Raw genomic sequence first — 15621 nt, forward strand, 5'->3', positions numbered from 1 at the left:
CTGGAAAAGAATACAAGACACACACACACACCAATGCTTTACGTTGGTTGGGAAACCTGTGTTCCTCTAGATTAGAAGTTGCTGGACTACAACTATCATCCCTGGCTGGCTGTGGCTAATGGGAACTGTATTCCAACATTTGCTGGACCACATTTTCCTCATCTGTATTTTACGTGTTGCTGGGCTAAATGGTGACCAAGCCAACCTATGATAAACAAATGCTAATTGTAGATATTCCTTCATCTATCTTACAGGCAGATGCTCTTTGTGCTTTGGACATCTTAAGTTGTGCAGGACTTGTGAATCATTTTGGACGATCACCATCTGTAGAGAAGATAGACATTAGTCCTGTTTTGCTTCAGAAGGGCAGTTCCAAAATTGCTCTTTATGGATTAGGTATGGTGTTTTTTTTTTTGGAATGGTGGCAAGGCTTTAATGAAACCATAACATCTTGGAGAAACATCAGGTCTGGCCTGAAGATGGTGAATTTTATTTATTAGAATTAGCTTTATGATCCTGGGGTGTAAGATTAGTGGAGTTTGATATGGAAAACCTTAAGTCTGTTGACCAGTATTTATGGTTTTCACCAAATAAGGGGAACCTAAGTTTGATGTCTCAAAAGTTTGTAGTAGAGCAAATAGCTCTTTCCGTTATACCTGTCTGTAAATCAAAGGGAAAAAAGATGTTAAGCAATGAGTGCATTAAAAGTGGTTTGCATTTAATAATTAAATTATTTGTGGCTCATTGAACACCCTATCCATTATTATTATTACTATTATTATTATTTAATTAAATACTGACTTCCCCCCTCTGTCTTCCTAGTTCATTAGTGCTGGCCTGCTTCCTATCTCCTTGAACACATTTTCCTATTTATTTCATTCTCCTACTTTTCTACAGAAACCTGAGTGCCATTGCCAATACTACTATGTGGAAGCCACACAAACACCTGTTGTTGTTTTTTAAACTCAAGTGGTGTATTTAAATTTTACTAAACAAATACAGTGGTACCTTGGTTTTCGAATGTCTTCATTAACAAACATTTCGGTTTTCGAACACCGTAAATGCTTCAGTTTTTGAACACGCCTCGGAAGTTGAACATGCCACGCAGCTTCCACTGAGTGCAAGATCCTGAGGCCTAGCTGTTGCTTATTGAGTTTTCGGTTTCCAAAAGTTTCAGAACTTGAATGGTCTTCTGAAACGGATTGTGTTTGAAAAACGAGGTACCACTGTAAAAGGAAGTTCATGTAGATTTCAGATGTGCGGCAAATTGGCCTGAGCTGGTAGATAGCACAGTGTAGGAATACAGCAAGCTGGCTTATACTGAGATGGAACCATTGTTCCATCTAGAGCAGTATTGTCTACATTCACTGGCAGCAGCTGTCCAAGAATTCAGTTAGAACTAGGAACCTTCTGTATGCAAAACAGGTTCCTCACTTCTGAGCTACAGCACTTCCCCAAAAACAGAACAATAAACTCTCAAGCACATAGTTCCGGAACCTATTTTCCCCAGATTTCTCTGCTGCTGCTTTGGCCTGCCAATTTATCGTTAGCTTGTTTTCCCCGCTTTGCTTCCACCCAGCACTTGTATTTCTTTTAAAAAATTGTTCTTAGGAAAAACATCAGGTTGTAAATATTCTAGAAACGTAAACAATTGAGATTGCTGCTTTCCTTTTAGCCAGGCTGGATATTAAATACTTTGACAGTAGGCAACCACTTCCTGCCCAACTCACCAAGCTCAGTGCTCCCTCCTTCACTGCCATAGCTCCTTACTGCGTTTCTTTGACTAGGACACACAGCACTGGTCTGGGGGCTACCAGCCTTTACTGTGTCCTGAGTGCAGCCTCAGCAGTTCTGCTCTGCGTCATTTTTGGACAGAGAACTCAGTGCAGCAGCTTGGGGGCAGTGATGACTGTGTAGGAAAGTGTCGGATGCTGCTTGGCTGCTGACCCAGGACATGTTACTTGCTGAAAGTGAATAAGTAAGTGGCAAATTGCAAGGCGGTTTTAGACCTTTTCTAAACATTGGCAACTTTAATATAAACCATTGGGCTGGCAAGGATAATTTAGTCCAGCCTCTTGCCAGTGAAGGAAGTCTTTTACTACAGTATGTCATTTTCACGGTACTGTATTTCATCACAAACAACTCACTACAAGGTAATTATTATGTCCGTTCCAGGATCTATTCCAGATGAGAGGCTTCACAGAATGTTTGTGAACAAGCAAGTAACTATGCTGAGACCAAAGGAAGATGAAGATAGTTGGTTTAATCTGTTTGTAATTCACCAGAACAGGTACTGCTGTTGTGTTTTTTTGTATATTCTGTTGGCCCGGAGGGGCTGGGGCAACCCAGTCACATGGGTGAGGTACAAATGGTGATGATGAAATTTGTACCTTTCTCTCCCTCCTCCACTCTCGGCTCAGCCTTGCTTTAAAGTTTTCATTTTGCTTGTTCTTTGATGATAGAAAAAAGATGGTGGACTACGATATAGAGTACTTTTCTGCTTTTGGAGGAACATAAATAATAACCTTAGGCAACAGGTTTTAACTCTTTAATAGGGAAGGTCTAAAGTACTGTAATCCTTAGGGTAAGGAATAGTTGCTCTTAGCAATTTGAAAAATAAACAATGACTTTTGTTTATGTGGGATCCAAAGTGCTCATTTGAATGATGGCTTGCTCTTGTCAAGTGAGTAACCTTTTCTGTTACCTGTGTTTATAAATAACAATGGATAAATTTTACTTCTCATTCTGGCTCCTTGGTGTGGATGGGTCACTTTTGATTATGCAGAAAATGAGGTTCAGTGGTGGTAGGATTGCATAAGGCTATGGAGGACTTGATCTGGTGACTTAGCAACAGAACCCAAGTGTCCTACTCCTTGAGTCAACAAAACAGCTTGCAGGTGGAAGGAGTTGCTGGGCTATTTTCCTGTGCTTCAGCGCTACCCTTATAATGGCTTCTTACCTTTGAACTTCTGTCTGTCCTAGAGCTTTAATTTAATTTGCCTTTCCTTACCTTTTGAAAATTGTACCTGATACACACGTTTTTGCAGTTGTTAAAGTGGAATTAAATATTTTATAAACACATATTTTAACTGGAATATTTTAGTTTAATATCAGTGCAAAACCACCTCCTCAGTTTTTGCAATTATGTTTGTATGTTTCCTTTTGTACAGGAGCAAACATGGTGCCACAAATTATATTCCGGAGCAGTTTCTAGATGATTTTATTGATCTTGTAATTTGGGGTCATGAGCATGAATGTAAAATAGCTCCTGCCCGAAATGAACGACAGCTTTTCTATGTGTCTCAGCCAGGAAGTTCAGTGGTTACATCTTTGTCACCAGGAGAAGCTGCCAAAAAGTATGTACTTAGGTTTTATTTATTATTTTGTCTGGTTTACTAAACAAGACCTTGCAAATTACTCTTTGTTTTGCTCTCACCCTTTCGGCTTGTTGTAGTCCCAAAACATCTGGAGGGCCGAGTTTGCCCTGCCTCTTGGTTCTAGCTGCTTGCTCCTACCCGAGTCCCATAATCTGCTCAGCTTCGAAAACGCTGTTCTAGAGAAGGCTTCAGGGCTCTCTCACTGTGACAGGTGGCAATTCCTGTTGTCACAGTACTAGGACTATTTGCGTTTTCCTTCCTACAATTTCATTGATTTACCAAAGGGTCCAGGACCTGACTCAACTTGTGGCTGCCGACTCCCCAGTTGTACTATCTGGTCTTGGTACAAGCATGCCACATACTATTCAGCTGAAATGTCTACAAGAAGGGAGAAGGCACTGAGCCTCTTGTCTGTGTCCCGTGTTTTTCTCCAGGGGTGGAGCTGGACTGACATAAAGTGGCAGGTAGAGATGGCAAAGATGCTGGGCTAAGGAGAACAAGCCCTGCATTGTTCTGAGCCCGGTCCTGGCCGGGGAGGGCAGGGTATAAATAATAATTTAATTTAATTTAATTTTTATTAATTAATTATTATTATTATTATTATTATTATTATTATTTATTACTACTGCTACTACTTGTGGACCCTCCCCCAATAGTGATCTTGTAAACTAGAAAATTGAATAATAACTGATTTCTTTGCTATGCTCCTTTGAAACAAACAAACAAACAAACAAACAAACAAACAAACACATTCAGAATCTTAGTAGCAGAAATAGATTTCTGTAGTTTAGGTAATGTAGCCTTGTTTTATCTCAGGAAAACAGAATTGCTATTGTAAATTTACTGACTACATTTTAGACCAGGCATAGGCAACCTTGGCTCTCCAGATGTTTTGGAACTATGATCCCTGACCACTGGCCCTGTTAGCTAGGGATCATGGGAGTTGTCGTTCCAAAACATCTGGAGAGCCAAGGTTGCCTATTCCTGTTTTAGACTAAAAACTGCTTGCCTGGTGCCCATGAGTTCCCAAACCATTTGCTGAGCTGCTGAGATACTTGAAGAGGAAGGGCAAGTTCTGTAATGTTGTTGATAGTGAATGCAAGGAAAATGGAAGGTCAGCTGGTCTTGGTGAAAGAAACGTGTGAAGGCAGAATAGAGTTCATGATGGGGTAGGGATTACAAATGTTAAAAATGCAAGTCAGATCTTTAGCTGCAATGACCTGCATTAAGCTAAGTACGAGAAGGGAATTCTTGCACATCTCCATTCACTGCACATTTGTATAAGGACCCAGATCCATTTTGATTATTCTCAGTGTGAACTTCTCTTAGCCATGGGCCTTGAACTCCCTGTCCACCTGTTAAGGCTCCTCTAACAAGGAACAGCTTTCCGTCATGTTGACAACTCTGTGAGCCCAACAGTGATCATGGCTGAAAAAAATTCTCAGGGTATATGCCACATTTGATTTACCCGGCTTTGCTCAATGCATTCCAGGCATGTTGGCTTGCTGCGCATCAAAGGCAAAAAAATGAATATGCAAAAGATTCCTCTCCAAACAGTACGGCCTTTCTACATTGAGGACATTGTTCTTGCTGACCATCCTGACATCTTTAATCCTGACAATCCTAAAGTTACACAAGCAATACAAGCTTTCTGCATGGAAAAGGTAGGAGCTGGTAAAGATAGGAGTGGGGCACGAGTCCACTATGGTTTCGGATATTAAGAGTGCTATCTCATTGTGTATGTGTACACTTTGTATGTGGGTTGCAATGTTGTGGAATATGGATGGCTGATAGAGTTAATGTTTGAGGCTGTGAATAGTAGTAGTGTTGTCAGATGGATGGTGAGTGAGATTGGATGAGTGATGTTGTGGGGTTTGAAATATTTATGCTGTACTGCCTTGTAGTTCTTTCAGCCAGATGGCCAGGGTAGAAATTACACACACACACACACACACACACACACACACACACACACACAGTATATGGATATGGCTATTGCCTTTGTATTCTGTTATGTGAATAATTTGATGTGGCTTTTTGCACTTAATTCTGCATGTAAACTACTTTGAGATCTTTTAAATGGAAATAATAAATAAATACCCCAGTATGTGGTTTTTTCTTCTTCTTCTCATTTTTAAAGGTTGAAGCCATGTTAGACAACTCAGAAAGAGACCGCCTTGACAATCCCAGACAACCAGATAAGCCTCTAATAAGATTACGAGTAAGATGGGGCTCCTAATATGTTTTTTTTTTAAAAAAATTAAAAAGCAATGTAGCAAACATATTGTTAAACACATTACATATTTTAAAGTGCTCTTGTTTGCCATACATTTTAGGGCCTCCCTCCGCCCAAGTGGAGTGGCAATATGTGACTATCTTGTTTGCATTCCTTGAAGCGCTGGAACTGAGGCACTTGTGGGAAATAATAAGGGGTTTAAAAGCCATCTAGCTATTTAAAAAAGAGAGAACACATGCGGTTTTTGATGTTTGAAACAATTTCTGTTTGCTGTAAAAGCCTGCTGTTGAGATGGATTATTAAAGATGGGTATCTTGAATGTTGTGCTGTATTGTAAACACCAGGATAGTTAGTTAGATATTGAATCATTTTATATGTTCGGTTGCAGAGCTTACACCTTTAATGCTTATTTTCTTCTCTCTTTTTTTGAAGGTAGACTACAGCGGAGGCTTTGAACCATTCAACATTGTGCGTTTCAGCCAAAAGTTCATGGATAGGATAGCTAATCCGAAAGATATCATACATTTTTTCAGGCATCGGGAGCAAAAAGAGAAAAATGGTAAAAGAATGGACAATAATGTAGCTTCTAAAGAGAATTATAACAAATATTGTTGATGGGGAAAACAGCATTGTCCATGAAAGTTCTTTGGTGTGGCAACAATGTACTGTATATTCCTGCATATAAGACTACTTTTTTACCCACGAAAATCTTCTCAAAAGTCGGGGGTCGTCTTATACGCCGGGTCGTATTTATTATGCAGCGAGTATATGCCAAACTATATTTTAACTGGGAAAGTTGGGGGTCGTCTTATACGCCCAGTCGTCTTATACACCAGAATATACGGTATTTGAAGCATTGCAGTGCTTCTATACAACAATAATGTAGCATTGTTCTATAAGCAGAAATCCTTGTGTTGACAGGATGTGTTAGTTTAATACCTCTCTGAGTATGATTTAAACCAGGCATCCCCAAACTGCGACCCTCCAGATGTTTTGGCCTTCAACTCCCATGATCCCTAGCTAACAGGACCAGTGGTCGGGTAAGATGGGAATTGTAGTCCAAAATATCTGGAGGGCCGAAGTTTGGGGATGTCTGATAAACATTGGGAACCAACCAATATATATCATATAATATTAGTTACCACAGGTTAGCAATTGTTCTGTGTTAAGGTCAGATATTCTCTCTCTCTGTCTCTCTCTCACACACACACACATATGGACTGTTCTTCTGAATTATTTCACCCTGCAGATATGCATTTTGCCTTAATGTAATGATAATTTGGGGTAGCAAACAATTTATCTACATGGGCTAAAAATTGCATCGTTTTTCCTTTTTTATATATAAAAAAGATGAGATTAACTTTGGAAAACTGGTCCATAAGCCTGCATCAGAGACAACAACTTTGAGGGTAGAGGATCTTGTTAAACAATACTTCCAGACAGCTGAGAAGGTAAACTTCTTATTCAGAATTTGAGGTGTTGTTTCCTTCTTGTTATCTCAGGTTGAATTTCTGGTTTTAACGCTAATTCAGTGGCAGGTGCATTTTGTTTCTCAAATAGCTTATAGCTTTTGATTCTTCATTCTAAGAGTCTGAAATTGTGTGGAGGGGGAAAATCTAGAAGAGGAATAGTGTTAAGTTTTTTGAGCAATAAACCAACAGAGGCTCGTGGCCCCCAAGAAAAAGAGATTATTCATATACAACAGCAAACCACGATGTGTTCTGATGTGTGAATTGATACCATCTGATAAACCATGGTTTGCGAGTGGACACAAAACCAGGATCAAAATCACATAATTTAAAGCTGGTTTGGAGACCAGTTTGGGTAAACTCTTTCTTCATTGCATCCAAACTGTCCAATAATAATGTCTATTAAAATACACAAAATTAAGTAAATGATCCACAAGACAAGTCTAGGTTTTGCATTCCCATAGACCTGAGAAAGCACTGCAAAAACAGTTGTTGAGCTTCTTTTGTAAGTTTGCTGAGCTGTTTTTTTTAAAATATATATTTTTATTAAAGATTTCTTAGTTTGCTGAGCTGTTGAGATGTCTTTTGAGGAATCCCCCGTGGCTCCAGCCCTCACTTACTTACCGTATTAACCTGTATACAAGATGACCCCCAATTTATCACTGAAAAATTTCAGAAAAAAGGTCGTCTTATACGTGGAAAAATATGGTATGTTTTAATCTGAGACTTGAAAACAAAGTAAGGAGCAATTGCACCTCTGTGGGGAGGGAGTTGTGCATATGGCATGCCACAATAGAGAAGGCCCTGCATTGCTACACCACAGACTGACTGGAACGATGAACAGGGCCTCTCAATCTTAACACAAAGGTGGAGAGCCTTTGTCTGAGGGTCAGATAGAAAAGCCTGGAGGACTGCATAGTACAAATCATGGTTTGTTGTTACATCTGAACCAACGCAAGCTGATTTATTACAGTATGTGCTTTTGTAGTCAAGAACCATAAAGCGTAGGGCAGCATTCAACTAAATAATTGTGTGAGCACAATGACTTCCCCCTGTGTATCCCTGCCTTTAGCCAATAATTTCAATCACTTGCATTTTGGCTCATCTTAAGAGTCTCCCCCCCCCCCACTACCCAAGAACACCAGTTTTAAATAAATCTGGGGTATTCAATGCAGTATCTCGTTTGTCTTTCTGCAAGAAAGTGCAGCTTTCCCTCCTGACTGAGAGAGGCATGGGAGAGGCAGTGCAAGAGTTTGTGGATAAGGAGGAGAAAGATGCAATTGAGGAGCTGGTGAAATTCCAGCTAGAAAAGACACAGCGGTTTCTGAAGGAACGCCATACAGATGCAGAGGAAGCCAAAATCGATGAAGAGGTTAGTATGGAGGGACTCTCCTTTCTTGAAACGACAGTGGGCAGCAATATTTGGGAACTTCACAATTATTTTCTGTAAACATCCTTTTTACCAGTGTGTTCTGAAGGTTGGAGTATTAAAGATAACCCAGCCCCTTAATTTATGCGGCAACTTATTAAAACTGAGTGGCATTGCCATTTTAAGCCACAAGATGGCAGCAAAATAGTATAAACTGGCTTTACACAGCTGGGTGCCCTCCAGTTGATTCAGACCCATCAACCTTAATCATGAATGACTTAATAGCTGTTGGATGCATTTACCAATGTAAGTCATGAAGTCGGTCAGCATCTCAGCTGATGACACATGGCCCCTTAGTATTTGTTGTTTTAATAATGGAAAGAAGACTGCTGCCGCACACAAACTTCTTATCTAATAAAAACATCAGGGGAGGTAGGTAGAAAAATAGTCCTACTCTTTTTTGCCTATCTTTTTTTACCCTAAAAGTGTAAAAATACATAGCTACCATAGTTACCTTTTACCACTTCAATACAGGTGCAACGCTTTAGAGAGTCGAGAAGAAAAAACACCATGGAGGAGGACGAGGAGGTTCGAGAGGTAATTAAGCTGAAAAAATTGAAGGGATCTAAGGTGACTTTGGGCCAGCAAATATAGTTGATTGGCTTGAATAACATTTCGAGAGAGAGAGAGAGAGAGAGAGAGAGAGAGAGAGAGAGAGAGAGAACTTCAGTATTCAAGCAGTAGCTTCCATTGTGTCCAAAATGTGTATCGCAATGTGTTGACATTCATTTCAACATTTTCCCATTTCATATTTCTTTGGTAATAAACATGTTCCCCAAACCTTGCCCTGTTCATGTGGTGTTGCAAGCTGTGTTTAATTAAAACTGGAAGCAGAAGCTTCCAGACTCCTCCTCCTCAACCAACACTGAGCCCTAGTAGGTGTCTAGACTCATTCTTGTGAAGCACAAAACTCCGGCTTAGCGGCTAATACAAGTTGGCTCCAGCAAAATAGATACTTTCGAGTTCTCCCCTCTCAGCTACCATCAAACCACAAATTGTATCTGTCTACATTGGCAATCCCAAAAATCCAGAGTTTTCCAGCACTGCTGGATGCCAAAGCACAGCTCATAAGAGGCACAGTCTATGGGTTCTAATCATTTTTACAAGGGATTGCCTAAAATTTGCCATCAAATCATAGATCACCAGATGTGTTCTGTTCAGCAATTTGTTGACAGGGTGTTGTGTGGTGTTTTTTTTGGTCATCCTTTGTAAAAAGCATGTCTTGAATCAATGTTTCATCATGGCAAGGAATGGATCTGTGATTTCCCCCCCCCTGTGTGGCCTACCAAGGTAAGCTCAAGATTTTATGGTGGTGGTGGGAACCCTGTGTAAAATCATGGGAATTTAAGAATATCTGTTTTGATTTTTCTGAACCTGGCAGGTGTATCTGTGTGTGCATGTGTGGGATAGTGGTAGTCACTTTTTCTTTCTTGCTTCCAAGAGAGAAAGAACCAGAGAGGGTGGTGCCCATGGTACACAGTCAAAAGTTCTTAGGCTCAAAAAGGTTGATCAGCATTGATTTAGTATTATGCCTGTCAGGGGGAGCCCACAGGGTCCGCGGGAGGAGATGGGGGGTGGATCAGGCTACAGCGATCCCTGGGCCCTCCTCTCCAGCAGCACCTCGTCCAGCCGGGATAGCAGCAACGCCTCCAGTGGGGAGGAGAGGCAGTTGGTCAGCACGGGGAGGAGAGGGCTCGAGGATGCGACGTCGGAGCCCTTGCACCACCTTCGCCCAGAGGGTGCAGAGAGGGAGATGCCACTTCCGCCGCCCCAATTGCGCAGGGGATTGAAGCGCAAAGAGGGGAGGCGGAGACTGGGGGTATCCAAGTTCTTATGCTGGGGTAGAAACCGGAAAGGGGCACTCCCGAATTCTGCGAGTGACTAAGGCAGTCATTAACCTGTTAGCTCTTCACTGTATATAGTATGCACAATAAACCTGTAAATAATCAGGTTGGAGTCCTGCATCGTTACTCGTGAGCAACCATGCCACGATCCTGACAATGCCTGAACCAACCCCCTGGGGAAAGCAGATGAAACTTCGATTAACGGCAAGGCCGTTAATATGCTTTAACATTGGTTAATACTTTTCTCTCAGGCTTTAAACAGGGCGAAAGCTCATAGATCTCAGGGTTCCGTCAGTAGTGATGATGACCTCATGGATGTGGCTACCTCTGGTCAAAGGGCTAATGATGATTCGGATGATGATGATGATATGCCACCCAGCCGGGGAAGAGGAAGAGGGAGAGGTCGGGCAAGAGGCGGTAAAGGGCAGAATGTAACAGCAAGAGGAGCATCTCGACGAGGAAGAGGAGGCCAGTAGCCTTATTGTCCTTTGCAATTGCTAACAAGATTGTGAGATTATGATGGTGATGATAGTAATAATATTCATATATACATAAAGCTCAGTTTGCAAATGTGCACAGTTTGCTAGGATGAAAAAAAGGGGCTATATGTTACCCATGTGCCCTGGTGGAATCCTTTCCTTGTGTGAGGAAGATACTGTTGAGGTATGTGAATGCTAGCAGCTTTTGAGTAGACAATTAGTAAGTTGGAAACAAGCCAAGTTAAACAATGCTTGAGAAAATCTGCTTGGAGACAGGGAAGCATAGCAACAAGTTGGTGATTGGCTAAGCTCTCCCTTATAAGCAGCATGACACAGCAGTATGGTGTTGGAGTTTGGAGAAAGAGTTTGAATCTAGTTTGTGTAAATAGTAACTTGTATAAAGCTGCGTTTATTCTGCATGTATATAATAAAAGTTACAAAAATCAAGTTATTGTTCAGCAAGTTCTGTTCCTGAGTCATCGTTCGTGGAATGCACTGGCTTGGCAGCTGAAGGTAGCAGAGAGTATGGTTCGAATCCATCAACAGATACTTACGATTAAACAGATCAAAGCGGGAATTGCATCCTAACTGAATTAGAGGTATTTCTTAAGCGCACATCCATTCTATGATGATTTGCATAGGTGATTCACGGTCAGTTTCCAGTTTTAAGGAAGCATTTGCTTATAGCTTTAATCTGAGATCATTTTCTCTGCCCTAGCTCTTCTCTGTCAACCCTTTTCATGCTGGGGTGATACAGACACCTGCCCAAAACGCCAAACACTTGTGGCTCTTATGATTGCAAGAAACCTCTCCCTGGCCACTACTGTAATATTTGCCGGTTCTTTAGGAAACAACCATTGTGGTTTCCATGATACAAGGCAGCAGTTTCTGCTGGTGAGACTGCTTCTTCGGGGCTTTGTGGGGCAGTATTGTGAGTCATGTGATACAACTGCACAGAAGCACGATGCACACTTAGCCTTGTGTATTTCTTGCTTGTATCCTTCATCATACTTTTTCCTTAGAGGAGTTCTCACATGCATTCACGGAAATGGCAGAGACTATCTTACATTTGCATGCCCATGCTTTCTACTCTAGTTACTACAGTTACTAGTTACTCTAGTTACTCTTCTTACTTCTCCAGGCCAAAATAGAGCTTCCTTTCTCAGGTACAGGCTACCATTCTTAGAGCTGGGTATGTCGTAACAGGCATGCATAGCGAAACACAGAGGAAAGGGTTGGATCACTCTCTCTGCTGCACCATAGTGGCTCAGTTAACAATGGGAGAAATGTAAACATCTGAATATTTACTTTTCTATTACTGCAGGAGGCACTGGCCAGGACCAGATGATTAGCAGTAGAACATATAAACCTGCACCCGTTCCTACAAAGAATATGTCCATCATGGATGGTATGTTCAGAATGCAAGTGAACCCCTATATCATATTGACATGCATGTCTGAAATTATTTCTCTCTTTAATGATACCTTAAGAAAATAATCCACTTGATGTTTTTGATGTGTCATAGTGTCGCCCATGTGTTTAGGTTTAGTTGTCTTAGGGAGCAATTCTATGCAGAAGAAGCTGGTATAAAGCTCGCCAATGTAATTTAAGCCAGTGTAAAGTTACTCAGGGGTCAGGGGTCCCTTTAAAGTTACTCCAGATCCAGATCTGGTCCAGCGGTAGGACTGCTGCTGTTGTTTTGCCTAAGCCTGGCAGATGGAAAACAGACCTTTAATATAGTGTTCTGTGCCATGTTACCGAGACAAATGGGCTTAGGATCCAGCCTAATTCACTAACCTTTCTGATTCTGCCCCTGCCGCACCCCTATTTGGGGACTGGCACTAGCCTCAGCTCATGAGCAAGTTATTTGATGCATCTTTGACTGGGCTAGCACTGGGAACTTAACACCAGCTGGGCTGATGATCCACTGCATCCTAAGCTGTTCACCCTGACAAATCTTTCCATAGGATTGCTCCCCTAGCCTGTGGCAGCAAAATGACAAGAGTCTTGTGGCACATTAAAGACTCACAAATGTATCCTTTAGAGTTTACTTAAATCAGATGCATGAAATGCTATTCTCAGTTGGCATGGGATGGAGAAAAAAAAGGTTAACAGCGATGTTAGTCGGAAATTTAATACAAATTCATACTGTCTGTAATAATTATATTAAAACTTAAATGTATGTAAAATTAAGCACAGTCACCAGTCACAAAAGCAGTATTGGTGATGAGAATTCAAATATCCTGGTATTGGCAAGTGAATTAACACATATAGTGGAATAGAAGCCCACTATCTCGCATTAGACCACAAGTGACAGAACTTTTTCACATGTTTTCATTCAGCAATTTCACACTGAAACTGTCCTTTTGAAGTTCCTTTACACTTTCACGTTAGCAGTTGAGTATCCTTAGAAGTTGATATGTTCTCCAGTTGGATTCTGCACATTTCTCTCTGATATCAGACCTGTGCCCATTTATTATCTTTTGCATAGAGACTGACTTGGTTGTTGTTACGGCTCTGAAGGGCATTGTTGGCAGATGATAGTGCATGTAACATTGGAAGATAAACAGGTTAATGTGGTCTTGATGTCGCTGCTAATTTTATTAGGTCCTGTAAAAGTTGCCCAAGTTAGATACAGGGATAAAGTTGGTGGCTGGATTTTGTTGCAGGGTGTGATCCTAAATTGTCCATCGGGTGGTCTCCCCGTGATGGGTAATTGTTTTAGATAAGGAAACTACAGTCATACCTCGTGTTGCGTCCGCTTCATGTTGTGTCTTTTCACGTTACGTCCCGCGGCAACCCGGAAGTACCAGAACGGGTTACTTCCGGGTTTCACTGCTCGCGCATGCGCAGAAACGCTAAATCACGCTTCACGCATGTGCAGAAGCACCAAATCGCGCCGCACGCCTGCGCAGATGCAGCACTTCGGATTGCAGGCATTTCACATTACGGATGGGCCTCCAGAACGGATCCCGTCCGTAAAACGAGGTACCACTGTACCTGCAAGCAAAGACAGGCCTACTACCTATCTTTATGATAGGGAAGCATTCTGTCCAGGATGGACAGGTTTGATAATATCTAGTTGCTACTATACATAACGTGTGTGTCAGCCTATATACGTACCTGCTTGCTTGGTTAACTTGCCATTTCTCTGTAAAAAGCAATCTGATGCACAGCAGTTACTTCTAGATATGCCTTCATAGCAATTCCAGTTGTTCATGCTCTACAGGTAGTAATGGTGAATGATGTTTTCAGGCAGCTAAGAAAATAAAGCGCAGTAGGGAGCTGACTTTGCACAGGATTGCGCATTGTGATCAAGTTGTTAACCTGTGAAATGTAGGCTTCCCATGGAAGTTGTATTGGGTTGTAAGCCAGTGTGATTTTCACATTTTATATTTTACGTTTAACTCTCCTGTTTCATGTCGGTTTGCTTTTCTAGCAAGGGAAGTGAAGAACCCATTGCTTTTTGTATCTTCTCAAGGCTGAATACTAGCATAGTGATTCTGCCTTCTGTATTCCTCTTGGCACAAGAGGATAGAGCAGCTGCTCAGGTTTTTAAAAACTTACTCGTACCAGTAGTATGTCTCATTCTTATCAAGTTAATTCACAAGTAACTTGTTTTGGTGTTTTTAACCGTTTTTAATTATCTTATAAATTTCATTGAGACAGTTGTTTAGGAGGCAATTAATAAATTGATGATGGTGAAAATACAGGTGAAACTCGGGAAATTAGAATATCGCCGAAAAGTGCATTTATTTCAGTAATGCAGCTTAAAAGGTGAAACCAGTATATGAGATAGATGCATGACATGCAAAGCAAGATATGTCAAGCCTTTATTTGTTGTAATTGTAATTATTTGTCGTTAGTCAATTATAAATGGAATGTAATTAATGAAATGTAATAGTGATGTTTAGTTTCGTTTATCTTTGTATTATTGTAACTATCTGTTTTATTACTGTGGAATTTCCAAAAGAAAGCATTTGTAAATAAAAAATAAAAAAATTAGTTGCATTACTGAAATAAATGCACTTTTCGATGATATTCTAATTTTCCAAGTTTCACCTGTAATAATGATGGGAATAACCGTCAAAAACCCATGTTACTTGCAGTAAGTGTGTTTTCAAAGCTTGCATGCTTTTTGTTGCATTTTGCGTACTTAAAAACCACTCTGTATGATTTATTGTTGTGATGTTACAAATTTCCACTAAGCTCCTTTGATTATTTTATAACATCCTATAATAAAACTTCTCACTTATAATTTATTCTAGCTTTTAAGTCATCAAGACAGCAACCTTCCCGGAATATGCAGGTCAAGAGTTATTCGGAGGTGGGTAGTTATTTCATGGCTATTAAAGCAGCAGATTTCCTTTTGCCTGCTAGTAGCTTCTTTGTATATATGTGTGTTCTTGCTTGCATGCATTTGAAACACGCACAAACCTCCTTTCCACTAAAAAGCAGCTCATAATGCAAAATAAACGATTAAGTGGATTTTACTTGATATTTTGTCTAGAAAAAGGAGAGGATTTTATCTGTAAGCTTGTGTTCGTTTATTTTATAAAATTTATACTCTGCTTGATTGTATATATAAAAAGACCCTTAAAATGGTATGCAAAAAGATAATAAAACTGATGAAATCATAAATCGCAACCATACTTTAGAACATACAAAACTGATTAAAATTACCTAAACTTTCTAAGCTCCTGTTTAGGCTTTTCCGAACAAGAATGTTTTTAGCAGGTGCTGAAAAAAAGTACAGTGAAGGTCCCTGCTTGACCTTAATATTGCAG

At 40.5% G+C, this 15621-nt stretch overlaps 1 protein-coding gene across 3 annotated transcripts in view; it reads left to right on the forward strand.

Annotated features, from left to right (window-relative positions):
* Positions 1-15621, forward strand: part of MRE11 (MRE11 homolog, double strand break repair nuclease) — a 29043-nt gene that overhangs the window by 6947 nt on the left and 6475 nt on the right. For all 3 annotated transcript variants that reach the window (XM_035114645.2, XM_035114646.2, XM_035114647.2), the window contains 12 exons: positions 255-396; positions 2176-2290; positions 3171-3356; positions 4870-5041; positions 5518-5598; positions 6046-6172; positions 6964-7064; positions 8281-8454; positions 8986-9048; positions 10607-10823; positions 12159-12242; positions 15103-15161. In XM_035114645.2, coding sequence (XP_034970536.1) covers positions 255-396; positions 2176-2290; positions 3171-3356; positions 4870-5041; positions 5518-5598; positions 6046-6172; positions 6964-7064; positions 8281-8454; positions 8986-9048; positions 10607-10823; positions 12159-12242; positions 15103-15161 — 1521 coding nt within the window. The remainder of the gene's footprint in view (positions 1-254; positions 397-2175; positions 2291-3170; positions 3357-4869; positions 5042-5517; positions 5599-6045; positions 6173-6963; positions 7065-8280; positions 8455-8985; positions 9049-10606; positions 10824-12158; positions 12243-15102; positions 15162-15621) is intronic.

This window comes from Zootoca vivipara, chromosome 4 (assembly GCF_963506605.1).
Source record: "Zootoca vivipara chromosome 4, rZooViv1.1, whole genome shotgun sequence".
Classification (NCBI taxonomy): domain Eukaryota; kingdom Metazoa; phylum Chordata; class Lepidosauria; order Squamata; family Lacertidae; genus Zootoca; species Zootoca vivipara.